At 43.8% G+C, this 27,206-nt stretch overlaps 1 protein-coding gene across 1 annotated transcript in view; it reads left to right on the top strand.

The window, feature by feature from the left end:
- UROC1 (urocanate hydratase 1) overlaps nt 1-27,206 on the top strand; it is a 482,866-nt gene that overhangs the window by 268,385 nt on the left and 187,275 nt on the right. The window contains exons 7-8 of the mRNA XM_069643013.1: nt 21,149-21,215; nt 23,148-23,291. Coding sequence (XP_069499114.1) covers nt 21,149-21,215; nt 23,148-23,291 — 211 coding nt within the window. The remainder of the gene's footprint in view (nt 1-21,148; nt 21,216-23,147; nt 23,292-27,206) is intronic.

Genomic DNA, 27,206 nt, shown 5'->3' with positions numbered 1-27,206 from the left:
CATGCCAAGTAATATAGTTCGAAGTTTGGCAGCCTGAGCCCCCTATGTTCGTGCAGCCTTTGCAGTGTGCTCAGAGCCACTCTGGTCCTTCCCTCTCACCACAGGAACACCCTACACCTTTTCTCCAGCTCTCGGAAGAAGGTCCCTGGAATATTGTACGGGACATTAGCGAAACAGTACAAGAACCTCAGCAGAGCCATCATTTTAAGCAGTGCCGCTCTGCCCATCACTGACAAGGATATCTTACACAAACTCCATGGACTTCTCCAATCCATTTTTGGCCTGCACCGTGTTGAATTCATGCTCCCGCTTGGGGTCATGAAAGATGTTGATACCCAGATACCAAAATTAGTCCCTGCTCAGGGCAGAGGGAGGGCCGGTAGGTCTTCTGCAGCCACAGTCGCTGTTGTCGCCAATGGAAACAAGCAAGACTTATTTTTATTTATTGCAATTCCCGTCAATGCGCTAGAGTTATCCAGTACCTCCAGGATATGAGTTAGTCTCCGGTTTGCATAGATACAGCAACATGTGATCTGCATACATGGATACCACGTATCTTATCCCCCCTATATCTATGCCCATGTCACTGTATTCCTGTCGCAGGTATGCAGCCATAGGTTCGGCTGCTATAATATACAACATTGGGAACAGTGGACAGCCCTGTCTCGTGCCTCTATACAGTTGCCATTTATCTGAATATATACTCCCTGTTCGGACTCTGGCCATTGGTTTAGTATATATCAACTGTACCCATCTCGTATATTGCGGTCCAATTCCAGCCTTACCATTGTGGCATTCAAACAATTCCAGTGCACCAAGTCAAATGCCTTGGTAGCATCCAATGAGGCCGCCGCACAGTCTGCAGGGCGACCTGCTGTACTGTGCATCACCTGATGCAGCCTCCTGAGGTTCTCTGTAATGTTCCTCCCTGGTACATACCCAGTCTGATCAGGACATGGAGTCTGTTGGCAAGGATTGCTGTAAGGATCTTGCTGTCTTGGTTCAGCAGCGATAATGGTCTATAAGAACCGCAATCTGTACTTTCTGTGGTTTAAGTAACGGGACTAGCAGGGCCTCTCTCAAACTCTCAGGAAGTATATTACCGTTGTACGACTCATTAGACACCTTAGCCATCAGTGGCACTAGCGTATCAGCACAGGCTCTGTAAAATTGACTAGGGAGCCATCTGTGCCTGGAGCCTTGCCCGTAGGCAATGTCCTACTCGTGGCTACAACCTCCTCCGGGGTTATAGGTGCGTCCAGTGACTCCGCTTGAAGTGCATCTAAGCAGGGCAGGGTGATAAGGTCAAGAACATCTTGTAAGTCTTCCTCAGGGATGCGGTATACAATGCTTTGTAGTACTCGGAGAACACCTTGTTTATGCCAGCCTGCGTGTTTACCACCTCTCGGTCTCCATTCTGAATGGAGCATTAGGGGGGATCTAGCGTCTTGGCGTCTGTACAGCCAGGTTAACATTCTGCCAGGTTCGTCTCCCTGCGCATGCCTCCTCTCTAGGTATTTAGCATAATTAAACTTCCCTAGCCTGTCCCACTGTACTAAACATGCCTGCTTCAATTGTATCACCTCCTCCACATGCTGTTTGTCTTGGCTCCCTTCTCCAGTACCAGCAACTTCTCTTCCATGTCCCCAAGGTCATTGATAATATTTTCTGCACCCCCCCGATTCTGCCTTCATTTCTCCCCTTATGACCACCATGTACACCTCCCACACTGTGCCCATCTTTGTACGCCCCTCATTGACTACAATAAACTCAACTGTGCTCTTTCGGATGTGTTTGGTGAATGATTTATCCAACAATGCTTCGCTCCGCAAACCTGCATGTGGGTATGGGCGGTCTCGTAGCAGTCACTCCATCGCACCACAAGTGGGAAGTGATCGTACAGGACCCTGGCCAAATATTCCGCCACCAAGAAGTCATTGCATGTTCCACAATTGTGAACACATAATAATTTCTAGTATATACCTTATGTGGGACTGAGTAATGAGTATCCCCTATCCTCACCATGTTCTGCCCTCCAAAAGTCCTGCAACTGAAAATGCCTCGGGAGCGAGAGCAACACCTTGGCCGGAGGACGGCCGCTTGTGTTTCTTATCCGAACTGTCCCCTGCTGGGTCCAGCGTGCAGTTAAAGTCCCGCCTCTCCATCCCCCCCACATCAGGGTCCCATTTCTGTGTGGTCCCAACCTTGCATACAATGATCTAAAGAACACTGTGGCATCATGATTTGGGCAGAAGTATTCATAATGCATATTTCCCTTTTCTCCAACATGCCGTGTAACATTGCCATCCTGCCATCATCTGTTTTTGTGGCCAGCACTTTAAATGGTATAGCGGGATCCACCCAAATGAGAACCCCTCTAACATATGAGGAGTAAGTGGAGCCCACCAACACCCAGCCCCATGCACCAGCCAGGTTTTTCTGCTTTTGTAGATCTAGATGCGTTTCCTGCAACAATGCTATCCCTATTTTGTTCCTCTTAATATACATGCTCACTCTTCTGAATTGTACATAATTAAGCCCTCTGACATTCCATATCATATTACTGCCGGTGTCAGTCATTATAATATAATAGTCGGGGCATCAATGCCAGCCCATCGCCAGCATCGGTAGGCGTTCAATGCTATTGTTGACCGTATGTGCCTGGCTCTCCTTCAACAACTCTCCCCTCACCCCCAAACCAAGCTCAAACACACCCCCTCCACTCACCTACCTAACACTCAGCCCGACCAACCACCCTCCACCATTCAAACCAAACACACAGAACTTGTCCAGCCTTGCTAAGCATGCTAGGACTTCCCCGTTTCCACTCCATTTGACCCAGTCACTAGACTAGTCTCCTGGTGCCCTAAGGGCGGCCTCTATATGGTAGCCCCAAGGGGGTAGTGGGGCTGCACTTAGTGTTCCTTCTACCGGGTTTCGGTGGCTTCTCCATTCTGCTCCTGCTTGCACACACCTTGATGCTACTACATTATTAACAGGTTATTCTTTTTGCATGGTCCAATCATTTCTATTACTCTATATTTGTCCATACAATCTCAATACTGTCTTATCGGACCGCACTTGGTATCCCCTCATCCATCAGGTTCACTGGCTCTGCTCTGCTGCATTAGGTATCTGCGCTCCGTCCATCCATTCCTGCGCATCTGCTGGCGACTCGGAGAACAGGACTTTGCCATAATGGATCACCTATAACTTTGCAGGATATATTAGCATGTACTCTAGGCCCACCCTCCTGAGTCTGGCCTTCATGGCAATAAATTGGGCCCTCTTCCTTTTGAACCTGAAAAGTGTAGTCTGGGTACACCAGAATCTTCACCGACTCCCTTTGTATCGTTCGTCCCCAGACCTAGAAAAAGCTAATATTCTCTCTTACATACATTGTTAATTCCGCTCCTTGAGTCGGTTAGCTGGGACCAAATCATCTCCTAGTGTCTTCTGGTAGCAAATAGTATCTGTGTTAAACCCGATTATGACTAAACCAGGTGCTACAGGGGCGACAAGCAGCTAGACTATAAACGTGTGGTTTGGCCAAGAGTACCGCCAAAAGAAATCTGAACTGCTCTCAATTGCAAAATTGACAGAGTAGGAATGCCTCCCAAATAAGACTGATTAGATGAGAATTTAAAACCTTGTTGGAGGGCAAGAGGGAGATGTTCCATAAGAAAAATGTGAAGAGCTCCAGCTAGCGACTAGGACAAAAAACACATCCGCCTTTTTGGAAGACTGTGTCCGCGCATACCAACGGTCATCCTGTGCTGCTGCACCAGGTATCCCTGATGAAAATTGGTTCTCTCATTTCAACTCCCTTTATCAGGATTCCGAAGCACAATTACTGACTAACTCTGAACAAATTGGATGGGAGGCTCTGTTATTACAATATGTATTGGATATCTCTTTAGAGGAAGCAATCGGCTCAAAAAAGAGGGCAAAGCACCTGGACCAGATGCAATTCCAGGGGAATTATTTAGTATTGAAGTAAGAATATGGGGCACTGTCCTACAACATCTGATTTCAAATATTAGAAGTCCCCATCGTATACCTGAGTCTTGACGAGGTGCAACTATAGACCCGTTTTTAAAAAAAAGGGTGATCCTCAAAACTATAGGCATATATCTTTAATTGACGTAGCCTCTAAGATTTACGGGAACATTTTACAAAGAAAACTGGAGGCTTGGATCCACAAAAGTAATGCTCTCTCAGATTAGCAGGCAGGTTTTAGACCAGGAATTGGCAAATATTTAGGCTATCTCTACTAAAGGATAAATATGTGAGACTTGGAAACCAAAATCTCCATCTGGTATTTATTGCTCTGCGTGCAGCCTTCTACTCAATCTCTAGATATAAGTTATGGCTGCATTTATTTCAAATGGGGGTCCCTGTTAATCTGCAGGCAGCCATACGCAGCCTGCATGTAGGAACTTACGCCTGTGTACGCCCTTCCCGGTCTCTAGGGACATTAAGCAGGGATGCGTTTTTGCCCCTATGCTCGTCAGTTTATACATAAACCAAAACGCTGAAGAGATTTCACAATGTGATGTGGATGCCCGATGATAGGAGGAAGGAAAACTGGCTTCCTGCTACATGCCAATGATGTGGTCCTGATTAGCAAGACCAGAGGAGGTATTCAGAAGGAGTTCCATTTGTTTGCTTTGAAATCAGCAAGGTTGGGTCTTGTAATTAATTTGAACAAAACCAAGGCTATACTTTGGTCCAAAAGATGCAGGAAACCCCTCGCCCCAATCTGCTTGGATTAGAGATCGAGGGAGTCATATTATGATTATCTGGGAGTCAGTCTTGATGAAAGAGTATCTTGGGGAATACAGATAGAAAAATCCTTAACTATTCAAGGCAAGGGGGTGGCGGTGCAAGGTTTCATTAACTATTATGGGGTAATGCAGTGTCTCAGGCCCTTGAAGTTCAAAGGCCCTGCGCAAACTTGTCTATGTATGGTGCCGAAATCTGGGGCCACTCTGATCTTGGTAGGATGGAGCAGAAGGAAATGGCAATGTTGAAAAAACATCTTGTCCTCCCAAGGAGTGCACCATCTCTTCCTTTTAAGATTATAGCTGGCGGTGGAAGGTCTGGCTTTCAGTGGCAAGCGCTGACCCATAATCTACTGTTAGAAATTGTGCAACTCACCCGTGCTCCGAACCTATGAGGAAGCCCTCTTTGATGTACTTGCGCAAGAAGGTGCTAGAGCCCTCCCATGGGTTAGTCATGTCTCAGGCCTCCCTAGAAAATTCTGCCTCCCCCTATGATTACACTTGAACCCCAGGACCATATGGTAGTGAAGACCACATCAAGCAGAGATACAGGGACTGGTATTACAAGATAAAACTTTCACAGTCAGCTTGGCTGGTGCAAAAATAGATCAAGCGGAAGCACTCGTTCAGCCGAGAAAAGTATCAATCTTGTACTGATGACCAGGAAGCACGTACTTTGTTCTTAAAAGCAAGTTTAGGGATACTTCCATTGGCAGCAGTCGTAGTCTCCGGGGGAAAAGGTGATCTACCCCTGTGTAAAATTTGCAGGCATGGAGACGGATCTTGAGCACTTTTTGTTTACGTGCCCCTGATACAGGAACATAAAGTACAATCTATGGAGAACGATAGACTCGATTTGAATTTTTCTTGTGTAATCAAAACCATGTTGACCTCCAAACTTATTTTGCCTTTTTAAAAAATGCCTGGCGCTTGTGAATGAAATGTATTTTGTAATTGTAAATGCTGTTCTATCTAAAACACCCCCTTTTTATCTTCTTCTGGTATAACCCTGTATTTTAAATGCTTTATCTGATTCTTTGATATTCCTGCTTTTATGGTGATGCTGCCGAAATAAAGACTGAACTCCTTCTCTGGAGTCTTGTTACAAACATTGCCAAACACCAATAGTTTTGGCTAGTGTGGAAGTATTGGGCATTTGGCAGGTAACAAAACCCTAAAGTATTGCCAATACCAATGCTTGTTTCTACTTTGTAATGGAAGCTATTCACCTACAAAACCTAGGTAATGGCCGGATCAATTATTAATGTCTTGATAAATATTCTTTACAGAAAAACCTCTCATCGCTGACAGTCTTTATACTGCCATGTTTTGTCCTGACAAATCATTCTAAATTTAAGAGACATTCGGTGTGATTGTTTTCTATCTATCTAGAGTGCTTTTCAGAAAAAACAATTGGTATTACATATATATGACCACACGTTCAAGGAGCTTTGTGGCGAGACATGGAAAAGCAGTCTCAGTGGGTCTGCATTGGAAGGAGACATGGGACAAACTATTTTTGCTTGTGCTGTGTGACGAATCCAGCGAGTTTCTCACCTCTCCCCAAGTGGAGCCACCTCTTTTGGGACTAGGGAGGTGAGCCCGGTACCAACACCCCTAGGGGACAGGATAAGCAGAATCCCTCTGGAGGTGATGGCCCCTTGGGGGCATAAAACCTCCAGAGCCGGAATTGTGCCACCATCCTTTACCTCCCGACCCTAAGACATTTATGGGATACATGGGATCTAAAGTGTATGACAACACCTTGCCCTTTGTAATGGCTAACTCTGCTTCTGCCTCAAACTTCATTCAGCCCATGTGGGTAACGGTTGGGAGATGGAAAGAACAGCCTCTGGGAGGCACGTCATATAGGGAGCCAATCGCAACAGAGAGGTGCAAGGAATTAAGAACATTACAGAGCTCATAAGGGGTTTGGTCCACAGGAAAGGACACCATACAAGGAGTCCTGCACTGCTGTGGATCTGGCGACCGCAGCCAGGCCAGTCGGGAACCGGAACAGTCAGGCCCCACTACAGGAGTGTGCCAAGAACCTCGGAAGGCTGTGGACAGGCCCTAATGAGAAGCCGCCCACCAGTCCTCAACCCACGAGAAGAGAAGCCGCCGGCCAGAGTGGAGCCCACAGCATGACTTGAGTCAGCGACTTTGCAGAGTGCACAATTCCGGAGAGACTATGCAGCCCTCCCATGGAGCACCATCCATGACCAGCAGGTATGCAGTAGCTCCAACAAAATGGGAGGTGGGTGTCAGAGGAGAGAAACGGAAACCCTGCAGCAGAAAAGGCACCAGGAAACCAGAGGCACCAAGAAACCAGAGGGTGGTGAGATAGAAAGTGAAGCCCCCAGAGTGGAGAATGCAGAGAACCCTCCACCCCTTTCCCTCCCACCTTGGGTGGGGAGAAAGAGAAGCCCCAGAGCGCGGACCGATCTGTAGAGCAGATGCAGGTGGAGAGAAACAAGTGCCGAGGAACAATCGGAAAAAATGCTAGTGTGTGGAGAGAAAACAAATCCAGCTCCTGAGTGGGGAAGAAATCAATAAGACCCAGGGTGGGAGGAGCGGGGGAAGAGACATGCCCCCAGAACGCGAAGAAATTGAAAAAAACCCAGACTGGGGAGAAAAATCAAGAACAGACCCAGAGTGGGGAAAACACAGTGAAACCCAAGAGCAGGAAGGGATGAGCCCCTCTGTGGGGAAAGCAAGAGCAAGATGAAGACAAGCCCGGAGTGTGAAGAATATGGAGCACCAGAGTGGGGAGAAAGAGACTGAAGGGTCCCAGATTGGGCAAGCAAAAGAGAGGAAAGTCTTGCCCGAAGGGGGAGAGACAGTTAAATACCATTTAAAGGAGAAACCCGAGAGACTTGGCTGGGGTCCATTGAAAGCACTTCAGCAGTACATGAGTCATATGTTTGCGGCTTAACATTGGCAGAGGCTTATGGTAATTAATACAGAGACTGTGGTAGAGGGGTGGGAGGGTAGGCCCAAAAGTAGGTCTTGGTAGTTTTGTTCCATTTTAGTCATGCGGATAGAAGTAGGTCAGAATGGGTTTCTGTACACAGGAATTAATTTGTGTACAACCATCAAAACACCCTGTTGATGCTCCCGTTTTACTTTTGTTTGTATAGAGTAGCGCTTAGAACTGCAGGGTTAGGGAAAGATGAGGTGTTTTCTAAGAGAATAAACTTCTGGAAATCATGCCTCCTTGTCAGTCGTTCTCCTGATTCTGACTCGCCACAGCTGTACCATTTGCACCATGCATGGATCATTCATAAAGAGGCAGACTGCATGGAAATGAAAGAGCAGTCTATCAGTCTAGCAGTGAGGTACTCTTGAAATACTGCCAAGTACTGGAGTTTATAAGTAGATGTTGTTGGGCGGTAACCTGCGTAGCAAGTTGGTGACATGTCCTGGTGGAGAGATGATGAATCAAAGTTCTTAAGGGTGTACCTGAGGAAACCCAGCTACATGTTTACATTCAAAATCCTCAAATTGGTATTGCCAACTTCCCTTTAACCACTCACTCTCTGGGAAAAATTGCCTCCTTGTTCCTTAAGAAAACAAAGTAATTGGAAGGCCCTCATTGGAACAGCAATATCGAGGTTCAATCACATCTCCTCAATTTATGATTTCTTCTCAAAGGTTTCCTGTTGGTTCTTCAATTATGCAGGTCTGTTATGACCTGGAGCCAGAAAGACATGCTGACCTTTTGGATATGCACTTTCATTTCATCTACTGATACTCCTCATTAAGAGGCAGGGGAAGATTTAAATAACTTGCGCCCTTAGATGATTATTCCTTTGTGAATATAAAGATTCTACCTATACTTCTAAGCAAATCGAGGATCTGACAGCCCTCTGCTTGGAAATATAAAACATTGGTGGGCAAGGAGGGAAATCCTATATCTGGAATTGTAACACATGATATAACTGATGCACATCTAACCTCTCCAGTGAGAGAGAAACCAGGCCTATGGATTCACAATCCACTCATCAAACAATTGTATTGACTGTAAAATCGTAACACAAAATTGAAGGTTGTATTTAAAATTGAGGCTCACATTTTGTAGTAGGTGGATACATGTAGTGAGAAAGGGTGCATGAAAGGGCCCACATTTAAGATAAAGGAAATCTAGACATTTCCAACTTTAAAAAAAGTTTGAATAAAAGGTCCAGAGGTTTTTTCTGCTGCCAATGACCAAATTGATGTAACCTTAGCAGACCAATTAAATCCAGCTGCAGTTTGAGTTGTATACAAAGGGAGTTAAGACTCCAAATGTGAAATAAATGCAGGAAGGAGCTCCACTTGATCGCAAGAACTAAGTTAAACTATTAACAAAGGATAACGATATTGGGACGTTTCTAACAAATTGGAAATTCAAAAACCTCAAATGTCCCCATCTAATGCTGCTAGTTCTAAGAACAATGTAGCCTATCCTGAGCAAGACTGTGAATCCTCTGCTGTAGAAGATTTTGAATTCTTATTTGATAGTTTATCACCAGAATCTTGAACCCCTTCTTTACCACCTATGAATTCAGAGGTTGAACTAACTACCAATACCAATGCATGTGAAAATGAAACACCACACCTGTTTTTCAAAGCAGTATTTGAAGGCTATCAAGTTCCACTAAATAGTCAGTGGGTGATATCAATTTTAGATGAACTCCTGTCATTTATAGAGGTTATGAACTTATTTGTAGTATGGTTATATTTTAAATCTGTTTACTACAAATTAAATTATGAATGCATGTTGATGCTCTTCATCCTACGGGCTATGATGCCTTTTTGTTGGTATATGGTTTTTCCATCTAACACCTTTCCATCAAATACCTTTCCATTGAAAATTATTAATTGAATTGCCTTTCCATCGAAAGCATATTCATTGAATAATTTTTGATGGTTAGGGTTAGGGGTAGGGTTAGATGTAGGGGTGAGGTTAGGGGTGAGGCTAGGGGTTAGATTAAGGGTTATGGTTAAGGGGGGGTCAATGTAGAAAATAAACATATCGAAATTATATTTTTTACATTTAAAAGTACATATCCATTTGATGGAAAAGTTTTGATGGATATGTACTTTTAATGTAAAACAGAATTTCAATGCTTTTATTTTCGATGAATCGGTTTCGATGCATTCATTTCGATGCATCTTTATCCAAATGGAGAATAAGCTCCCTGGGAATATGGAACACTTTTACAGAAATCTGATTGCGGGATTAACCTAGTGAAGGGGTTTAACAACATTGAATGTACAGTGGGAGCAGGTGGCATTCCCAACTGGCTAGCCCCTTACCAAAAAGCTAACAAAAAAAAAGAATTAGAGGAAAAATAGTCATGGCTTCCATACTGCAATCTCACTCTAGGGGTGGGCTTTGACAAAGTAGTACAATTAAAATGGTTATCCTGGAATTCCAGCATTTATCAGTTTTGGAAGTAATGGGAGAATTAAGTGCTACTATTTCATTTGATAGCCTTGGTATGGCTGCTGACCGTGGTTAATATAGATGGGAATAGCTCGTAACTAAAATAAGCTATACTAGAGCGGATACAGGCCGTCAAAGTAGGATAGCTTTTTTCTGCTTTGTAACTCCCTACTAGTGCTAGTGGAAGAACTACTGACCGCTAACGAATTGCAATGTTTTAGGTTGCAATGGAAAGCATTTTCTTATTTTGATTTCTGGCTTATCAATTTATATTTTCCACTTAAGTTTTTAGTGAGGTGGAATTAATTGGGTGGAGTATGTGAGGGGTCAGTAATGTGAGGCATGATGGATAGATTTTGGGATTAGACCGATCACTTTATGGTATTTTTTTTCATGGTGATATTTGGTGGTATTTTTATCATTCTTGGTGGAATATTGTGTTAACTTGTTGGGGTATTTCTGTGGAGGTGAGACTAATCTCTGAATATTGCCTAATTGTTTTTACCAGGGTCACTACAAACCAATTACTGGACTTGATGCACTCTTGATGGATGGCTCATGCCTCCTCCCTCTTGGCTGAATTTCAACAATTGTAAAGCATGCAATTTAACACTGCACATTCATTCAGACTCTCTAGCTGAATAGCTACTTTGTGTCCAGATATCTTATTACACGCCTGTCCCTTTATGCATATTAAGTAAAAGACTAAATGCAGCATGAATGCAATACAACTACAGGTTCTTTTTGAAAACTGTTTTTATTTATATAAGTAGAAATATGCAAGTTACACAGAGTGGCACTTATGCCCACATGATATTTAAGCTGTGAAAATGCATTTCATTACTTTCCAATACCGTGTCTGTGCCAAGTCTTGCTGACTGACCTTGACAATGGGAAATTGGCAAGAGAAATGCACTTTAAGTGCCAAGTCAAAACAAAAGTGCATCAAACACAAATCCACTGGTAACAATTCTTCAGCTTTCAGTTGAAAATATCCCCTTCTAATTCCAGCCAAGAAATGGCACCAATGATGATCCTAGATATCTTCTTCGGTTTAAAGAATGGGTTAACAACCTATTCTACAACTCTACAATTAGTTAGGATCTTGGCATAATACTTGGTGCATAATTGCCAGGATGCTTCTCTTTGGGTTATTACTTTCCTCTTGGCAACCACCCTTCTACTACTGTTACCGTGAGAACACAGTCCTCTGTTCCACAGTATGTCACTACTTTAAACAACATCAATGTGGCATCCACTGACCGTTTTACACACCCCCACAGTTCTGGTACTTCGTCTACTTTATACTTTAGTATTATTATGCAAATAAAGACAAGACACTTTAACCTCTACAGGTAGGCAAGGCACTCTTCTTTGCTATGCTCCAAGAAAAGGGCAGCTTTTTCGCCTCTTCTGTCTGCCTTACTGCCACAAGTATAACCTGCCTCTGCCCCAAGACTGACTTTCTTTCAACTTCAACAGTCTTCAGCATTACAGATTTCTTTCTTAGTCTTCTTTGTAAGTACCCAGCTCCCTTTCCCAGCATTGTGCACACCTTCTTGGTTCCGTTATTTACCCAGAAGCTGTATTGCCACTCTTCCAGCTTCAGGCGACAATTTCAGACATGTATTAGAGGACACTGGACCTTTAACAACTCAGACCAGGTGGATAGATCTAAATAGTATTGGTCTCTCTAGAAAGGGTTTTCCTTTTGGCTTGGATAATGCATGTTCACTTCGTCAGTACAACAACTTCTGGAGTTAAAGAATGATTGTTCAGATTTCTAGAAGGTTCAGTCTTCAAAGAAAAAAATGATTTAAGCATATGCAACCCCTCTTTAAAATGGATCTTTTAATCTTAAAAGCTTGCGAGTGATTGGATTCCCATCTAATATCATGGAGATGGTTTCAAACTCCCTTTGGGAAATACAATTCGCCACACGCAACCTTCCTTTGGTGCAGCAATCGCTTATATCTCTTGTGAAGGTCAACGTTCTGTTTTACAGAATAATTTTAGCAAGCGTTCCCTTTTAATTGGAGACACACAACCACTCCGGCAACAATAAATTGTTCAACAATGGAAAGAAATATGCTTTTCGGCTTGGCGAACACTACGGCTTTCCCTATTGGTTCACATGCTGGATTTCCATTGTTAGAAATGCTTTCGACAGCGACAAACAGTTTATACTCTTTCACACTTTGGCAAGTTACTTTTGAGCTGGTAAGTTACTGGCCAGTTGCTGAGTGACCCTGAATGCAGAGCTTCACTCGCAGGCTTCAGGAACTCTGCAGTTGCAGGCTGCTTCACTTTCCCGACTGCTTCAGCTTCTACTACTTTGGGCACTACTTTGGGCGCACTTGGGATCCACACCCTTGTGAAACACGGATTTCTCTGGTCCGGCCACGCTACTCTAGAGTTTCCTTCATTCCTCGGTGCCTTGGATTGCCTTCTGCTGCGAGTCTCTGGCTTCAGCACGGTCACGGCTCTGCAATCACCGCTACTCAGCGCAAATGGGGACAACTCCACTCAGCATGTCTTCCTTAGTGCAGCCACAGCAATGCAGGGTTTGAGACCACAGGACCCTCTCAGAACTTGCAGGTGAATCTGCTGTCTCTATGTCCCAGCACCCTTTCTGCGATCACACTTTCAGTTACCAGCCTTGTGCTCTTCTACTACTTCTGCCAGCCTTCTAACTCCTGCTCCAGCTCCTTCCTTCTCTCCTGCTGCAGCCTTTTATGCCGCACAGGTTTGGTAATTGGCTTCAGGTGTGACCCTTGCAAAAGCTGTTAAACTTAATTGACTGACTACATCTTCATGCATCTTCCACCCTCTTCTTCGTCTCAGTCCCTATAGGATTCCTGGGACATGTAGTTCACTTTATCAAAGTTAGATTTTTCTAATTCTTTAGCTATTTTAAGGGTAGATGACATTCCCATAGTGTGCCCTTGATATTGCGAGCATTTGGTTTTAGGGGCCAAAGGGTTCTTTCTTTTGGTGTAATATGCTTTGGTGTTATACCCTTAGATTTTACCACCTTAGATTGAATAGGAAGTTGATAGACATTAAAATGGCAATACGCAATAACCTCTTCTGGCATAGTGGTGAGTCTCTCCCTGTTAGAGGAAATATTCTGTCTCATCCCATGTAATCTCCTCACCACCCTTAGCCCGGTCTCCACCCTGGTGATCCTCCCGCAGTACACCACCCCCAGGGCTGGGATCAGGAAGCTTCTGCCTTCCTCTGGCCACCTGGGAGGAGACTTTGGCAGGGTTTCAGTGAGGGATCTACAGGATTCTTCAGATACCTTGGATTTTCCAAGTGCGTTGAGTATATAAATGGTATAGTAATTTAAATCGTGTTCCCTGCTTATTAATATAGGTACTCATTAAGGTAATCTCTGTAAGGAAATGTAATAGACGAGAGTTGAAACATACAATTGTCACAGAAAATTGGAAGACTTATTTTTTTTGCAAAACTACCTTTTCCCCAGTTTATAACTGGCTGATTTTCTTAAAAGAAAACAAAACCGATATGCATATTTTATCAACAAAAGACAACAGAGGTTTTGGGGCCCTTTTGGCAGATTATGAACTTAGACTATGTCCTGTAAACAAAGGCAGTTTTGGAAACTGATTAGATGAAATGCTTCACAGAATTCTATAATGTTGATCCTTAGCCTGAATTATTTTTTGGATTCAAATGCTTTGTCTGGGTCTTTGTCTAACAGGTTTTCAAAGGTGGAGAATAAGACTTCAGGTCTCTCGAATCTTTCTTTGAAACATGTCACAAAGGCACCATAATTATTTAAAGTTGGGTCTGAGTTTGTCACTAGTGGGGTGGCCCAGGCTAGGGCATTACCAGCTAAGTTCGAAATTAGAAAACCCACTTTTGTTCGATCCAACTCGTATGTCTTGGGCCGAAAAGTATAGTGTATTGTGCAGGCATCCAGAAACTCCTTTAATTTCCTGGGGTTTCCCTCAAATTTACCGCAAGGTAGGGATAAAGGAGGTAGTTCTCCTCTGGAATCTTCTCTCTGTTGCCTCAATGCGGCATTATCAGTTTTTAGGGTTTGTACTTCAACCCTCAGAGCTTGTATGGCGTTAACCATCTCCTGGTACTGTTCAAGACTAGCCATCTTCTCTTGGCGTTGCAATCTCTCACATTCTGTAGGTTTATCAATCACACTTTCCTTACCACTAGCCCACTCCTCACCTGATGATTCTGTGTGTGTCTTTACGGATTCTTCTGATGAGCTTTCCGGCTTTTCCCTCCAGGCTGTCTTTGTCTTTGTTCTGTTTGACGAAATAGGAGCGAGCTCCCCCGGAGGCCACTTTGCCCATGAGAAATTAGCCCGGCAGCGGGGACTCCGGGGAGCCCACCCCAAACCAGGGAAAAGCCTTGCCGAAAAACCCTGGAAGATTGTGTAGCTGTAGTTGGCAGGAAGTTGTCGGCATGTATCCGTACTTCAATAACCAGCATGCACTGGTAAGTGTTCTTAGTGGATAAGGAAATAACGCTCCAGTGCGTAACAGCACAAACAGTACAGTACTCAAAAGAACTTGGACAACGAAGAGTTCCCAGCAGAGAGCGTCCGATGGCAGATGAGACGCTGAAGCAGGAGAGAGTACAAGAAAGCAGCGCAGAGCGCGGGTAAACAGCGGAAGCAGGAAACAAACGGGTAAGCGGAAATAAACGGAAGGAGGAAACCGCGAACAGCGGTAACTGAAAGACACGGGCAGACTTACAGGGAGGGAAGGCACGGGGAACACAGAGAAACAACTGGAGGCAGAGCACAAACGTGGTGTACTCTCGAAGGCAGCAAGAAAGTTGCAACGCACAGGTGTTCTCCATTTCCCGGTACTTGCAGGCAGAACAACAGAAAGACTAGACCGCACCTTGCAGTGACTCGGAGTCTAGTCCTTCTTCCATAGCGCCCATCTGCTCCATACTTTCCATGGGCGATATGACAGTATGACCCCTTCTCAGCGGTCCTCCTCCCGGTTTACCCGGGTGTAGCCGATGAAACCTTCGGATGAGTTGGGCTGCAGAGATGTGACTGACCGGTTCCCATGAACTCTCTGAACTTGGGTAACCTTTCCATAATACCAGATACTGTAAGGTGCCTTTCTTGTACCTTGAATCCAATAATCTGGATACTTCATACTCCTTTGTTTCAATGGGTAGGTTACCGGTTCCTCTCCCTTATTTTACGAGGATCTTCCACATATTCCTTTAGTAAAGAGGTGTGAAACACTGGATGTATCCTTTGGAGTTTTGCAGGAAGAGCCAATCGAAAGGCAACTGGATTGATTTTGGCAGTAATCTTGAAAGGTCTGATAAAACGGGGAGAACTTTCCTTGATGTACCCATCTGGGCAAAAACTTGGTGGATAACCATACCTTGGTACCAATGTCCCATTGTGGATTGGGTCTTCGCTCGAGATCAGCCCACTTCTAGTCCTCTAGACGGGAGGTTTCAAGATTAGACCTGGTTCTTTTGTGAAGGGTCTGAAGGGTGTCCAAAAGATGGTCCACGGAGGGAATGTTAGTAGACACCGGACCAAACAGAGGAATGTGTCTAGGATGAAAACCGTAGGTACAGAAAAAGGGACTCATGCCTGTCGAGGAATGTCTAGTATTATTACAAGAGAATTCTGCCATGGGAAGTGGATGAAACCAATCGTTTTGCTCCTGATTACAGAAGCACCTAATGTATTGTTCCAATGTTGCATTAAGACGTTCAGTTTGCCCATTGCTCTCGGTGTAATCCTGATGACAGTGATCTTTTTATACCCAAGACCTTGCACAAGGCAGTCCAAAACTTCGAGGTGAATTGTGAGCCTCTATCCGAGACTATGGATTGCGGAAGACCCTGTAACCTAACCACGTCTTTCAGAAACACCTCTGCAGTGATACTTGCTGTCGGTAGACCTTTCAATGGTGAAAAATGCGCTAGTTTACTGAATGAATCCACAGTGACCATTATGGCCGTATGTCCATTGGAAACTGGTAGGTCTACAATGAAGTCTGTGGAAATGTGTTGCCACGGTCCATCTGGTAGAACGTCCTGTTGAAGTAAGCCTAATGGCTTACAGTAAGCATATTTATTCTGAGCACATATGGGACACGTAGCCACGTATTCTTTGTCTTTTTTCATGGTAGGCCACCAAAACTGTCTAGACACCAGTTCCATGGTGGCAAGTTGACCTTTGTGTCCCGCTGATGGTATATCGTGGCACCAAGCCATGGCCTGTTGTAGATGCTGAGTGGGTAAGAATAAAGCCTCTTTCATAAATGTCAGATTTCCTCTTTGGGTCATTCCATAGTCTATCTTCCTGTTATTCTTTTGGGCTTTCTGTACTTGTTGAAGAAACGTATTAACCATATTGATGAACCTTTTCCCTGCTAGAAGAATTTCTGGACCTTGATATCCTCCACAGTCATTCCCTTGACTGCGGGAAAGGGCATCTGCTAATGAGTTATCCTTTCCTGGTAAATAGGTGATTACAAAATCAAATTGAGAAAAAAAATAAGCCCATCTGGCATGTCTGGAATTTCGGCATTCCATTTTCTGTAACTCCTTTAAATTCTGGTGATCTGTACGAACTTGGAAAGGACAAACAGCTCCTTGTAATAAGTGCCTCCACTCCTCACAGGCCTGTCTTATTGCCAGAAGTTCTCTTTCCAGTACTGAGTAATTTCGTTCACTGGGACCAAGGGTTCTGGAATAATAAGCTATAGGGTGTTCCAACCCATCCTCCTTTTGTAACAAAGCAGCTCCAATCGCTCCTCCTGAAGCATCAGTCTCCACAATAAATGGTAAGGATTGATCCGGTTGTCTCAGGTTAGGAGCTGTCACAAATGCTTCCTTAAGCCTTTGAAATGCCTGATCCGTCTTCTGGTCCCAGAGAAACTTGACTCCTTTTTTAAGGAGATTTGTAATAGGGAGGATGATGTCTGAAAAGTTTGGTATAAACTTACGATAAAAGTTTGCGAGTCCCAAAAACCTTTGTATATCCTTAACTGAATTGGATGTGGACCACTGTGTTATAGCCTGAGTTTTGGCTGGATCCATTTGTACCCGATCTTCGGAGAGGATGAATCCTAAGTAGGGTACCGTAGTAACTTCAAAAACACATTTTTCAGGTTTGGCCAAAAGACTATTGTGTCTTAACCTGTGGAGAACTTCTTTGACGTGTTGACGATGTTCAGTCAGAGTGTTTGAGAATATGAGAATGTCGTCCAAATAAACCACAACTGAGGAATACAACATATCTGCGAATATTTTGTCCATGAAGCGTTGAAACTGGGACGGTGCATTTACCAAACCAAAGGGCATAACCCTGTACTCGTAGTGTCCCAGGGGAGTCCTCAAAGCTGTCTTCCATTCGTCCCCTTCACGAATACGAAGTAGGTGATAGGCCCCTCGTAGATCTAATTTGGTAAAGAGATGTGCTCCTTGGACAGCCTCAATAATGTCTTTCATTAAGGGCATAGGATACCTGTCTCGTATAGTCAGACTGTTCAAACCCAGGTAATCTATGCAGGGTCTTAGTTCCGTGGTTCCTTTTTTCGAGATAAAAAAAGAGATGCCCCTGCAGACGATGAGGATTCCCGTATGAGGCCATTTTGTAGGTTGGTTGACAGGTATTCCCTCAATGCCTCCTTTTCAGGTAGAGATAAAGGGAACATCCTTCCAAAGGGTACTTCAGCCTCCGGAATTAGTTCGATTTTGCAGTCTTCTTTCCGATGAGGAGGAAGATTCCTCGGTTGGGTGTCTAAGAACACGTCCTCATATTCCAGGTACTGGATGGGAATTGTATTAACACTGAGGACGGTATTTTGTATTGTTGGAAGCACACAGGACAAAGCGGGTTCATTAGTCAAACACTGTTGAGAACAATACGTGGATCTGGACTCTACTGTGTTAAGTTGCCAGTCAATTGCTGGGTTGTGTTTTCTCAGCCTAATATGACTGGAAAATGAGCCGCTCGAATGAGATCGAAAGATAGGTACTCAGAATGATTTGACACTCTGACCCTTAATTCCTGTGTTTCCTGACAAATGGGTCCGGATGTCAAAGGTGTGCCATCCACGCCTTCTACTGGAATCGGTTTGATCTTAGGGCGTCGAGGCAGGTGGTGCTCATTAGCCCACTTATCTGCAAAGTTGCCGGCAGCTCCACAGTCTAGCGTAGCTAAACATTCAATGGGTTTGGTAGAGTGCCAGTCTAACTTAATCTTAACCACCATCAGTGTGTTATTGCTGATCAAAGCTGGCTGAGCATTAGCACAGGGATGCATAGATGTTTCCCCTTCCTTATCCCTGTTCAAGGTTGGGGTCTTTCGTTTCCCTGCTTTCTGGGAAGGACTTCTGGGCAAACTCGCAGCAAATGTGTGTTGGACCCACAATACATGCAAAGTCCAAGATCCTTGCGTCTCTTCCGTTCGTTGGCTGTAAGTGGTCCTCTAGCAGTTCCTATCTGCATTGGTTCTTCGTGTTGAACCCTTTCAGGAACTGAGGGTAGGCTAGTGAAAGGTACTAAAGACCGGGGCTTCTTCTTCTCTGCCTTCCTTTCAGACATGCGGAATTCTATCTGTAATACTAATGACACGAGTTCCTGAAATGAAGCAGGTCTGGCTACTCTGGCCAGTTCGTCCTTTATGTCCTCATGCAGACCCCGATGGAAAATAGCCTGCTGCGCCGTTTCCGGCCAACCTGCTTCACTTGCCACCTTCTGAAAACAGGTAACATATGTCTGTATGTCGGAGTTTCCTTGGCGTATGTCTAACAGGTTTTCAAAGGTGGAGAATAAGACTTCAGGTCTCTCGAATCTTTCTTTGAAACATGTCACAAAGGCACCATAATTATTTAAAGTTGGGTCTGAGTTTGTCACTAGTGGGGTGGCCCAGGCTAGGGCATTACCAGCTAAGTTCGAAATTAGAAAACCCACTTTTGTTCGATCCAACTCGTATGTCTTGGGCCGAAAAGTATAGTGTATTGTGCAGGCATCCAGAAACTCCTTTAATTTCCTGGGGTTTCCCTCAAATTTACCGCAAGGTAGGGATAAAGAAGGTAGTTCTCCTCTGGAATCTTCTCTCTGTTGCCTCAATGCGGCATTATCAGTTTTCAGGGTTTGTACTTCAACCCTCAGAGCTTGTATGGCGTTAACCATCTCCTGGTACTGTTCAAGACTAGCCATCTTCTCTTGGCGTTGCAATCTCTCAGATTCTGTAGGTTTATCAATCACACTTTCCTTACCACTAGCCCACTCCTCACCTGATGATTCTGTGTGTCTTTACGGATTCTTCTGATGAGCTTTCCGGCTTTTCCCTCCATGCTGTCTTTGTCTTTGTTCTGTTTGACGAAATAGGAGCGAGCTCCCCCGGAGGCCACTTTGCCTATGAGCAATTAGCCCGGCAGTGGGGACTCCGGGGAGCCCATCCCAAACCAGGGAAAAGCCTTGCCGAAAAGCCCTGGAAGATTGTGTAGCTGTAGTTGGCAGGAAGTTGTCGGCGTGTATCCGTACTTCAATAACCAGCATGCACTGGTAAGTGTTCTTAGTGGATAAGGAAATAACTGTACAGTGCGTAACAGCACAAACAGTACAGTCCTCAAAAGAACTTGGACAACGAAGAGTTCCCAGCAGAGAGCGTCCGATGGCAGATGAGACGCTGAAGCAGGAGAGAGTACAAGAAGGCAGCGCAGAGCGTGGGTAAACAGCGGAAGCAGGAAACAAACAGGTAAGCGGAAATAAACGGAAGGAGGAAACCGCGAACAGCGGTAACAAAGACACGGGCAGACGAACAGGGAGGGAAGGCACGGGGAACACAGAGAAACAACTGGAGGCAGAGCACAAATGTGGTGTACTCTCGAAGGCAGCAAGAAAGTTGCAATGCACAGGTGTTCTCCATTTCCCGGTACTTGTAGGCAGAACAACAGAAAGACTAGACCGCACCTTGCAGTGACTCGGAGTCTAGTCCTTCTTCCATAGCGCCCATCTGCTCCATACTTTCCATGGGCGATATATGACAATTAGTGAGCCTGGCATCACTCTAAAAAATAAAGTCGCTTCATTTCTCTATGGTATTGAAATCACACTTTGACATTCCAACTTGTTTTTGGTCGGATGGGAAGGAAGAGTTTAGGAAGTTTTCTTTTTTTTTTTTTTTGTCTTCCCAAGCCATGCCTGTTCAGGTAATAAGAGCAGAACTGAAAGTAACCACTGGTTTTGAGAGCCATACTTCGAAATCTGAACTTTTATGCAAGGATAAAGTTAGCACAACCAAATACTCTCCTATTCCAAATTAAAATGATTACGGAGAAGACCAGTATTACATCGATCATCATGGGCCCGGCTTGCTATATAAATAAAGAAAATACAAATACTAGTCTGTTAAAATGTACCAGCCTCAATAGAGTTCTTGTTGCTTCCTTTATGTATTTCAGGTTGAACGTATTACCCACCAAGGACATATTGGGCACTAGAAACTTTGTTAAGTGAGTGCTTCATCTGTGTAATTTTTGTAAATGGAAATGGGCAAGCGGACTAATCTTTGTAAAGATTGTCCAAAGTTAAAGCAAGTTTGCTTTATTTTGCGCATTTGTACTGAATGTTGCATTTATTCAAACTGATACATTTTGGACTCATCTAAAGTTGGGGAAACCATTTTCATTCATATTGACTTCCTTCCGGTTCATGACATATTTAAAGAATAGATGGACATTTTAAGTAGGTGTTTTATGTTTTGTTTGATTGCTTGTGATTCAAACCAAATGCATGAGATAAATATGACAATTGTTTTCTGCAGTTGGTCGTGTTATGAGTGCAAACTGTAGATCCCAACTGCTCCCTGAGACCCCGGCTCTATGTGGCTCTTTGTGCTGTGCTCCAGGACCTCTAAATGAACTGATGTCATTGTGTTTGTTTGCAGGTATGGTCAGATGACTGCAGGCAGTTATTGTTACATCGGGCCTCAGGGGATAGTCCATGGCACCGTGGTAAGTGGTAACTGCGGGAACCTGCAGAGACCTAGTCTAGATAACGACGGGCTGTAACAATATAAGGCTTTATAAGGCTATTGTAAGTATGTCTGTCAATCTTGAAGATCTGTGTGGTTAGTCTGTTTAAACAAGCGGGCTATAGGAAGGCTGAAACTGTTTACGTGTACTATGGCACAATTTTAATGGCGGGTTTGGTAAAATGTGCTAGCTGTTCTAATCTAGGATTTGATATACCTTCTGCATTGAAAGCTGACAATATGTAGTATGTACACTTTGAAATTGTCATAGTTTAGTGTTCACTTGTTTAAGCAACTGCGATGATCTAAAGGGGTCTGCAACCTGCGGTTATGCAGAGGTTTTGGACTAGGACTCCCATCCTTGGCAAAGCTGGCTAGGGCCGATGGGCGTTGTAGTGCACAACATCTGGAGATCCAAATATTGCAGACCCATGGTGGAAGAGCATGTCCTTCATATCTTAGGAGGCCAGGTTGGCTACTGGCGATTTGGTAGTCCACTCTGTGACCATGATGCATGCATTATACTCCAGGTAATTTGTTCCTTTCCACAACGTTGTTTAGCCAGAGGAGCAAGACTATCTCTTTACAGTAGCTCTTTTGATCTCCACTGCAGAATCTCTTGCTCCACAAAAATCTCCCCTTTCTCCAATGAAGACAATTCTCTCTCAATATCTACTCTAAACTGTGTTTCTCCTGCCTTCTCCCTTCTCACACAAGTTTTCCTCCACGTTTTTATTTTTTATTTTATCCCACTTTTTCCTGGGTGTTCTTCACTCGGGAGTCTTTCCACATTACCTGGATCACATCTTCTTTTGTTTCCATGTGTTAATATCCCCGCAAAAATATTGCCATACAAAAATATCACCATATTTTTGCGACGATAAGAAGGCATGGAACTTGCGGGGGCCACCCCCGTAATCCCTGCATTATTTTTAAAGGAATGGGGGACGACCCCACAACCCCACTACCAAAAACCCCAAAAATATCACCTATGGCCGTTCCAGACGACCATGTATATGGTGATATTTTTGGTGGGGATATATAGTGATACCCTTTTTTGTGGTCTCTAAGGCCATCTCTACGTTCTGCTCCAAGATTCCTGAGAATCTGAACAGCTGGACTGGCTAGTTTATATAGGCCCCTTGCTACTCCTGGCTGGGGCGTTAGGGTGATAGGCTGCACCAGAGTGTCCCTATGGGGAAAGGGGATCAGGTTGGCAGAGTCCCTCTAGCGCTGCTGGGTCTAGTGTTGTCTTAGGGGGATGGACCAAAGGTCTTAGACTACCCAACGTTTTGAAGGGAATCCTGACCCAGTACTTGGCGACCAGCATCAAGCTTGAGGTTTTTGGGACTAGCATGTGCTTCTTGATTCAAGAATCCATCCGACACATAAACCTGTGAGTGCCCCTTTTGAAAAAATGTCCTCGGCTTCAGTGCATGGGAACATGTTCACCTGTGCCTCTTTGATCTTCCGATCCAGTCATCTCTTCATCTTTGATCTTCCGATCCAGTCATCTCTTCATTCAACATTCTTTCGTTGAGGCTGCATGTTGAACAATGTATCCATGTCGGGTTTACTTCAGGTGGCATTGCAAAGTTATGAATGATATAGACCCTCTTGCATAAGTAGAGTTTCTGGTTACCCAGGCTGTATTGCCTTTTGCTTAATGAGACAAGCAGAATGTTCTACTCATCAGAATTGTTTGGAGGGAACTTGGGGTGGGGTTCTGCCCCTCCTCTTAACTCCCCGGGATGTTCTGTATCTGGGATTCTTGGTGTTTCAGGAGTCTGCTTGTGACGGTCCTCTGCTTAAATGGTAGGGCCCTCCTCGTATGCCTTACTTCTGTCTTGTGTGAGCTATGTACAGTTGTGATATTGTGCTAACAAAAGCTTTGGCTGTTCTCGTTTCTCAGCTCACTGTGTTGAATGCTGGACGCCGATATCTGGGACTTGATGACTTGGCTGGGAAGGTCTTTGTCACTTCTGGTCTTGGGGGCATGAGTGGTGCTCAAGCCAAAGCTGCAGTCATTGCTGGGTGCATCGGTGTCATTGCAGAGGTAGGAACTGTACCTTTTCACTTTCTGCTGTGGGTGTTGTGGGGTGGAGTGCATGGCAGAGTCAAGGTGTACTGAAAATAGTTTGGAGCTCCATATTCCTGCTGTTCAGCACAGATGTCTCTACCAGTATACCCTATTAAATGGTCACATGTTCTCCTATTTACTGATGCACTATTAACAAAGGCTTGGATGCCACCCACCTCCAGCCCTGTCCAGACTGTACTGGACAACATGATTTTTGCGATTGTTCTGACAAACTTCATCATTTGATTAGCATTATTTTCAATTTCACCACCCTATATACAAATTAACACACACTGCAAGTGCATTCCAGGCCACCCCACAGCCCATGAAGTACTGTATTACATGTACATATGTGCCCGTATTACTTTTTGGGGGTGCATTTGTGATTGGTATGAACCAATGCCGCTCTTCTTTGGAATGTCCTTCCTCTATCAGTTTGCGAGCTGCGCGATCATCTGGCTTTCCGGCGTTGTCTTAAAACACTTGGCTTCCTTGCCCTCCTTGGGCAACTAGTCTGTATAGTGCCCAGGTGCCCTAGTTGGTGAACACTGCGATTAATACATGATTTAATTTAATGTGATATAGTTTTATAAACAAAAACTTTACACATATAATTCAATAAATAAACACCATAAGTCATTCCTTAAAATGCAAATTCATCATCTCCAAATAATCACATTAAAAAAAAAACATTTTGCTTGTTACATATAAATAATACTCTCTAAAATACTAATGAAGGGAAATTATCAGAGGAGACAAACTACTTAGGCAAACAGATAAACAGATAAGTACATAACCATCAATTGTTCAATTATTCAAATCATAAAGTTGTGATGCATATATTCATATTTCACCTCTTACTTTTTCCAGAAAGAGTATAACAGAGCTCCGCCCCCCAAGGGTGTAAATAGTTTCTGTTCTGGGCAACTATTCAGACCTCGTAGTATTCATAGTTAATTATTACTCAGTCGTTTATCAACATTACACCAAACTCCATATAATGCTAAATGGAGACTGTCATTCAAGGTGTTTAAGCACATCTACCAAAATTCATCTTCCTAAATGTGATTCAGGTCGTGAACGTAACTGCCATAATGAGCCCAAATATATAATGCCATAAATATATAATGAGCCCAATTTTGGGCATAACATTAGTACATGTCTGGCAGTTTCAAATAAAGATCTCCTTTTGCAAATCCGACAAACGTTCAGCTTTAGGAATTGCTTGTTCAGAGCCATTCACCCTTAACACCGGCAGATGATTAATACGTAATAGTAATAGAAAATGGCTGAGATTATCTGATGGACACAAATTTAAATAACCTTGAGGTTTTTTTTATACGTATATCGGATGTGTGATGAATCCATAGCTTCTCAGACTTTCTAAGTATTTGAAGTTGTTGTGCCAGTCCCATAACATCAATCGTTCCCCCAATTGGAATTTCAGATATTCAGAATCTTTGTCCCACTGTAGCTTTCACCCTATGGTCCTAAACAGTGTAGTTATTTCATCCGTAAACTTAACCTGTTTATTCCCACTGATACCTTCTCTCAGTGATATCAGTAACGGATTGGTAGAATTCACATGGATTTTTACGAAGAATTCCGCTCTTTTTTTTAAGAACCATAGATTTCAGTGAGAGCAACCCAAGTTCAAGTCTCGGCACTGCCATTGGTATCCCTTGCGGTAATCCTAATAGCTTATGCCAGAACTTGCCCTCTATTACCTGTAGCCAATCTAAGTTCGTACTGACCAACGCCTCTAATCCATATATTACCATGGGGACCAAGCATTGAATATAAAATTGGCGTGCTGCCCAAATGGAATACCTACTCTAGTTTCGAGTGAACTGGTATATCATGGCAGTTAATTGGGCAGCTTTTGTTTTACGATTTTGAGAACAGGAATCATAATTACTTTTAGAATCAAATTCTACTCCCAGATACCTATATGAGAGGGTATAATGGATTTCATAGGCTCCAACATACATACGTGGGCGGCTAATGTTCCCATGTGAACAAAGAATTAGTTCCGTCTTGTTCTGATTAATTGCTAATTCATTCAGTTCTGCATATTTCCAGAGCCGCTCTGCTGATCGTAAAAGACTGCTGTATGTATGGTCAAAAATGACCAAATCCTCCGTGTACGCCATTACCAGGCAATGATTGGTACCCACTTTCGGGGGACAGGTATGAGCAGCTCTAATAAACTCAGGGATGTCGGATACAAATAAATCGTATAGGGTCGGTGCAGTAACACATCCCTGTGTCACCCCCTAAGTTGTTTATAGGTCTGGTAGTAGTTCCGCTGCCGTCCAGTCTTAATTGGACTAAGGTATTGCAGTGAAGAAGCTGTAAGTAATAAAGCAACCCCACAGGGCAAGCCATTCCTCTTAGCTTACTCCACAGCTTCTCCCTGTTGACATTGAAGGCCGCCTTAAAATCAACATATAAGGCTACAGTGGGGGATTATTTGGTAATAAGGCTTTGTCCCTTAAGCTATTCATAATAAAAAGATTATGTGCAGCAGAGAATCCGGCCCTAAAACCGCTTTGGAAGCGGTGTAATACCCCTATTCCTTCAGCCCAAGTTTGAAGTTTCTGTAATAACAAAGAGAACATTTTCCCCGAGCAGTCCAACATAGACAGTAGTCTATAGTTCGGATTAGATCTGTTCCCCTTCTTGAATACAGGAACTAATATTGCAGTCTGCCAAGTTTCAGGAATTCTGCCTTCTTTGAGAACCTTTTCAATTAAGATTTTTAATAAATTTGCCCAGAAGATAGGATTGTTTTTCATGACTATATTTGCGAGTCCTGGTGCACGTGAAGCCTTAAGATTTGAGATTTTGTCCAGGAGTTCAACCACGCTTACTGTAAAAGGCGGGGGGGGGGGGTCTGCTTATCAATAAATGGCCATTCAGAAGTCTCCATCATATTCCCATTGTGCTTTTCAAGGAATCTCGCCCATTCTTCAGCATTTATGGGATTGATTTGGGAAGTTAACCTGCTCCCTCTCACTTCACCGAGTAGAGCCCAGATATTACGGATATTTCTTGAACAAATAACTTGCACTGTCTTTTGCCAGCATTTCAGTTTTTTTTTGTTCTTTTCCATTGTTTCGACCATGACCTATTTTGATTCTTTAATTCTCTGATTTTACTATGAGCCACAATCATGGAGCTAGTGGTAGTCTTTATTTTACGTATTGCACTTCTGAGTTCACTTTTGGCATCTCTGATTACTCGATCATAGATCGGAATAGAGCCCACTTCCCAAATAGGACATGGTAGTTATTTGGTTGCATACTTGCCCGTAAAGGCATAAATCCACCCCTCCATGTCCTCTAGGGTCATGGAATTAAATAAATTCTGGTGCCATATCTCCCAGTCTTCACTGTCTTGGCAAGCCTTTAAAATATTCTTTCCTGACCACACTAATCGTGTGTCTGCATGATTAACTAGAGTATTGCCAGTCGGTATCGCCGGGGAAGGGCTCATGGTGCTTTCCAGATGTAAACTCAGAACCTCATGATCGCTCCAATCGTTTTACAAAACTTTCATATCTTTTACTAAGGATGCCACATCAGCACTAGTGCAAACATAGTCAAGGGTGCGGCGCACCTCACCCGCCCTCCAGGTGAATTTCCCCGGACGGTCACTAAGAGTGCGCCCATTAATGACTTCAAGATCCCATTTTTTCAGAAAACACAGCCACCTCTCTCCCTCCTCATCACAATTATGTAGCATGTGAGAGAGCGGATATAGCAATTCATTATTCATAGTTCCCTCGCCTCCTTTAATTTGACAATTAAAATCGCCAGCAAGCATAACATAATTACTTTCCGATTCACTCCTCCATAAACACAACTCCTGCAAAGAGTCTTGAATTCG

The sequence above is a fragment of the Ambystoma mexicanum genome, chromosome 2p (genome assembly GCF_040938575.1).
Source record: "Ambystoma mexicanum isolate Mex_15411 chromosome 2p, UKY_AmexF1_1, whole genome shotgun sequence".
Lineage (NCBI taxonomy): Eukaryota > Metazoa > Chordata > Amphibia > Caudata > Ambystomatidae > Ambystoma > Ambystoma mexicanum.
This window is presented reverse-complemented; position numbering and strand designations above follow the sequence as displayed.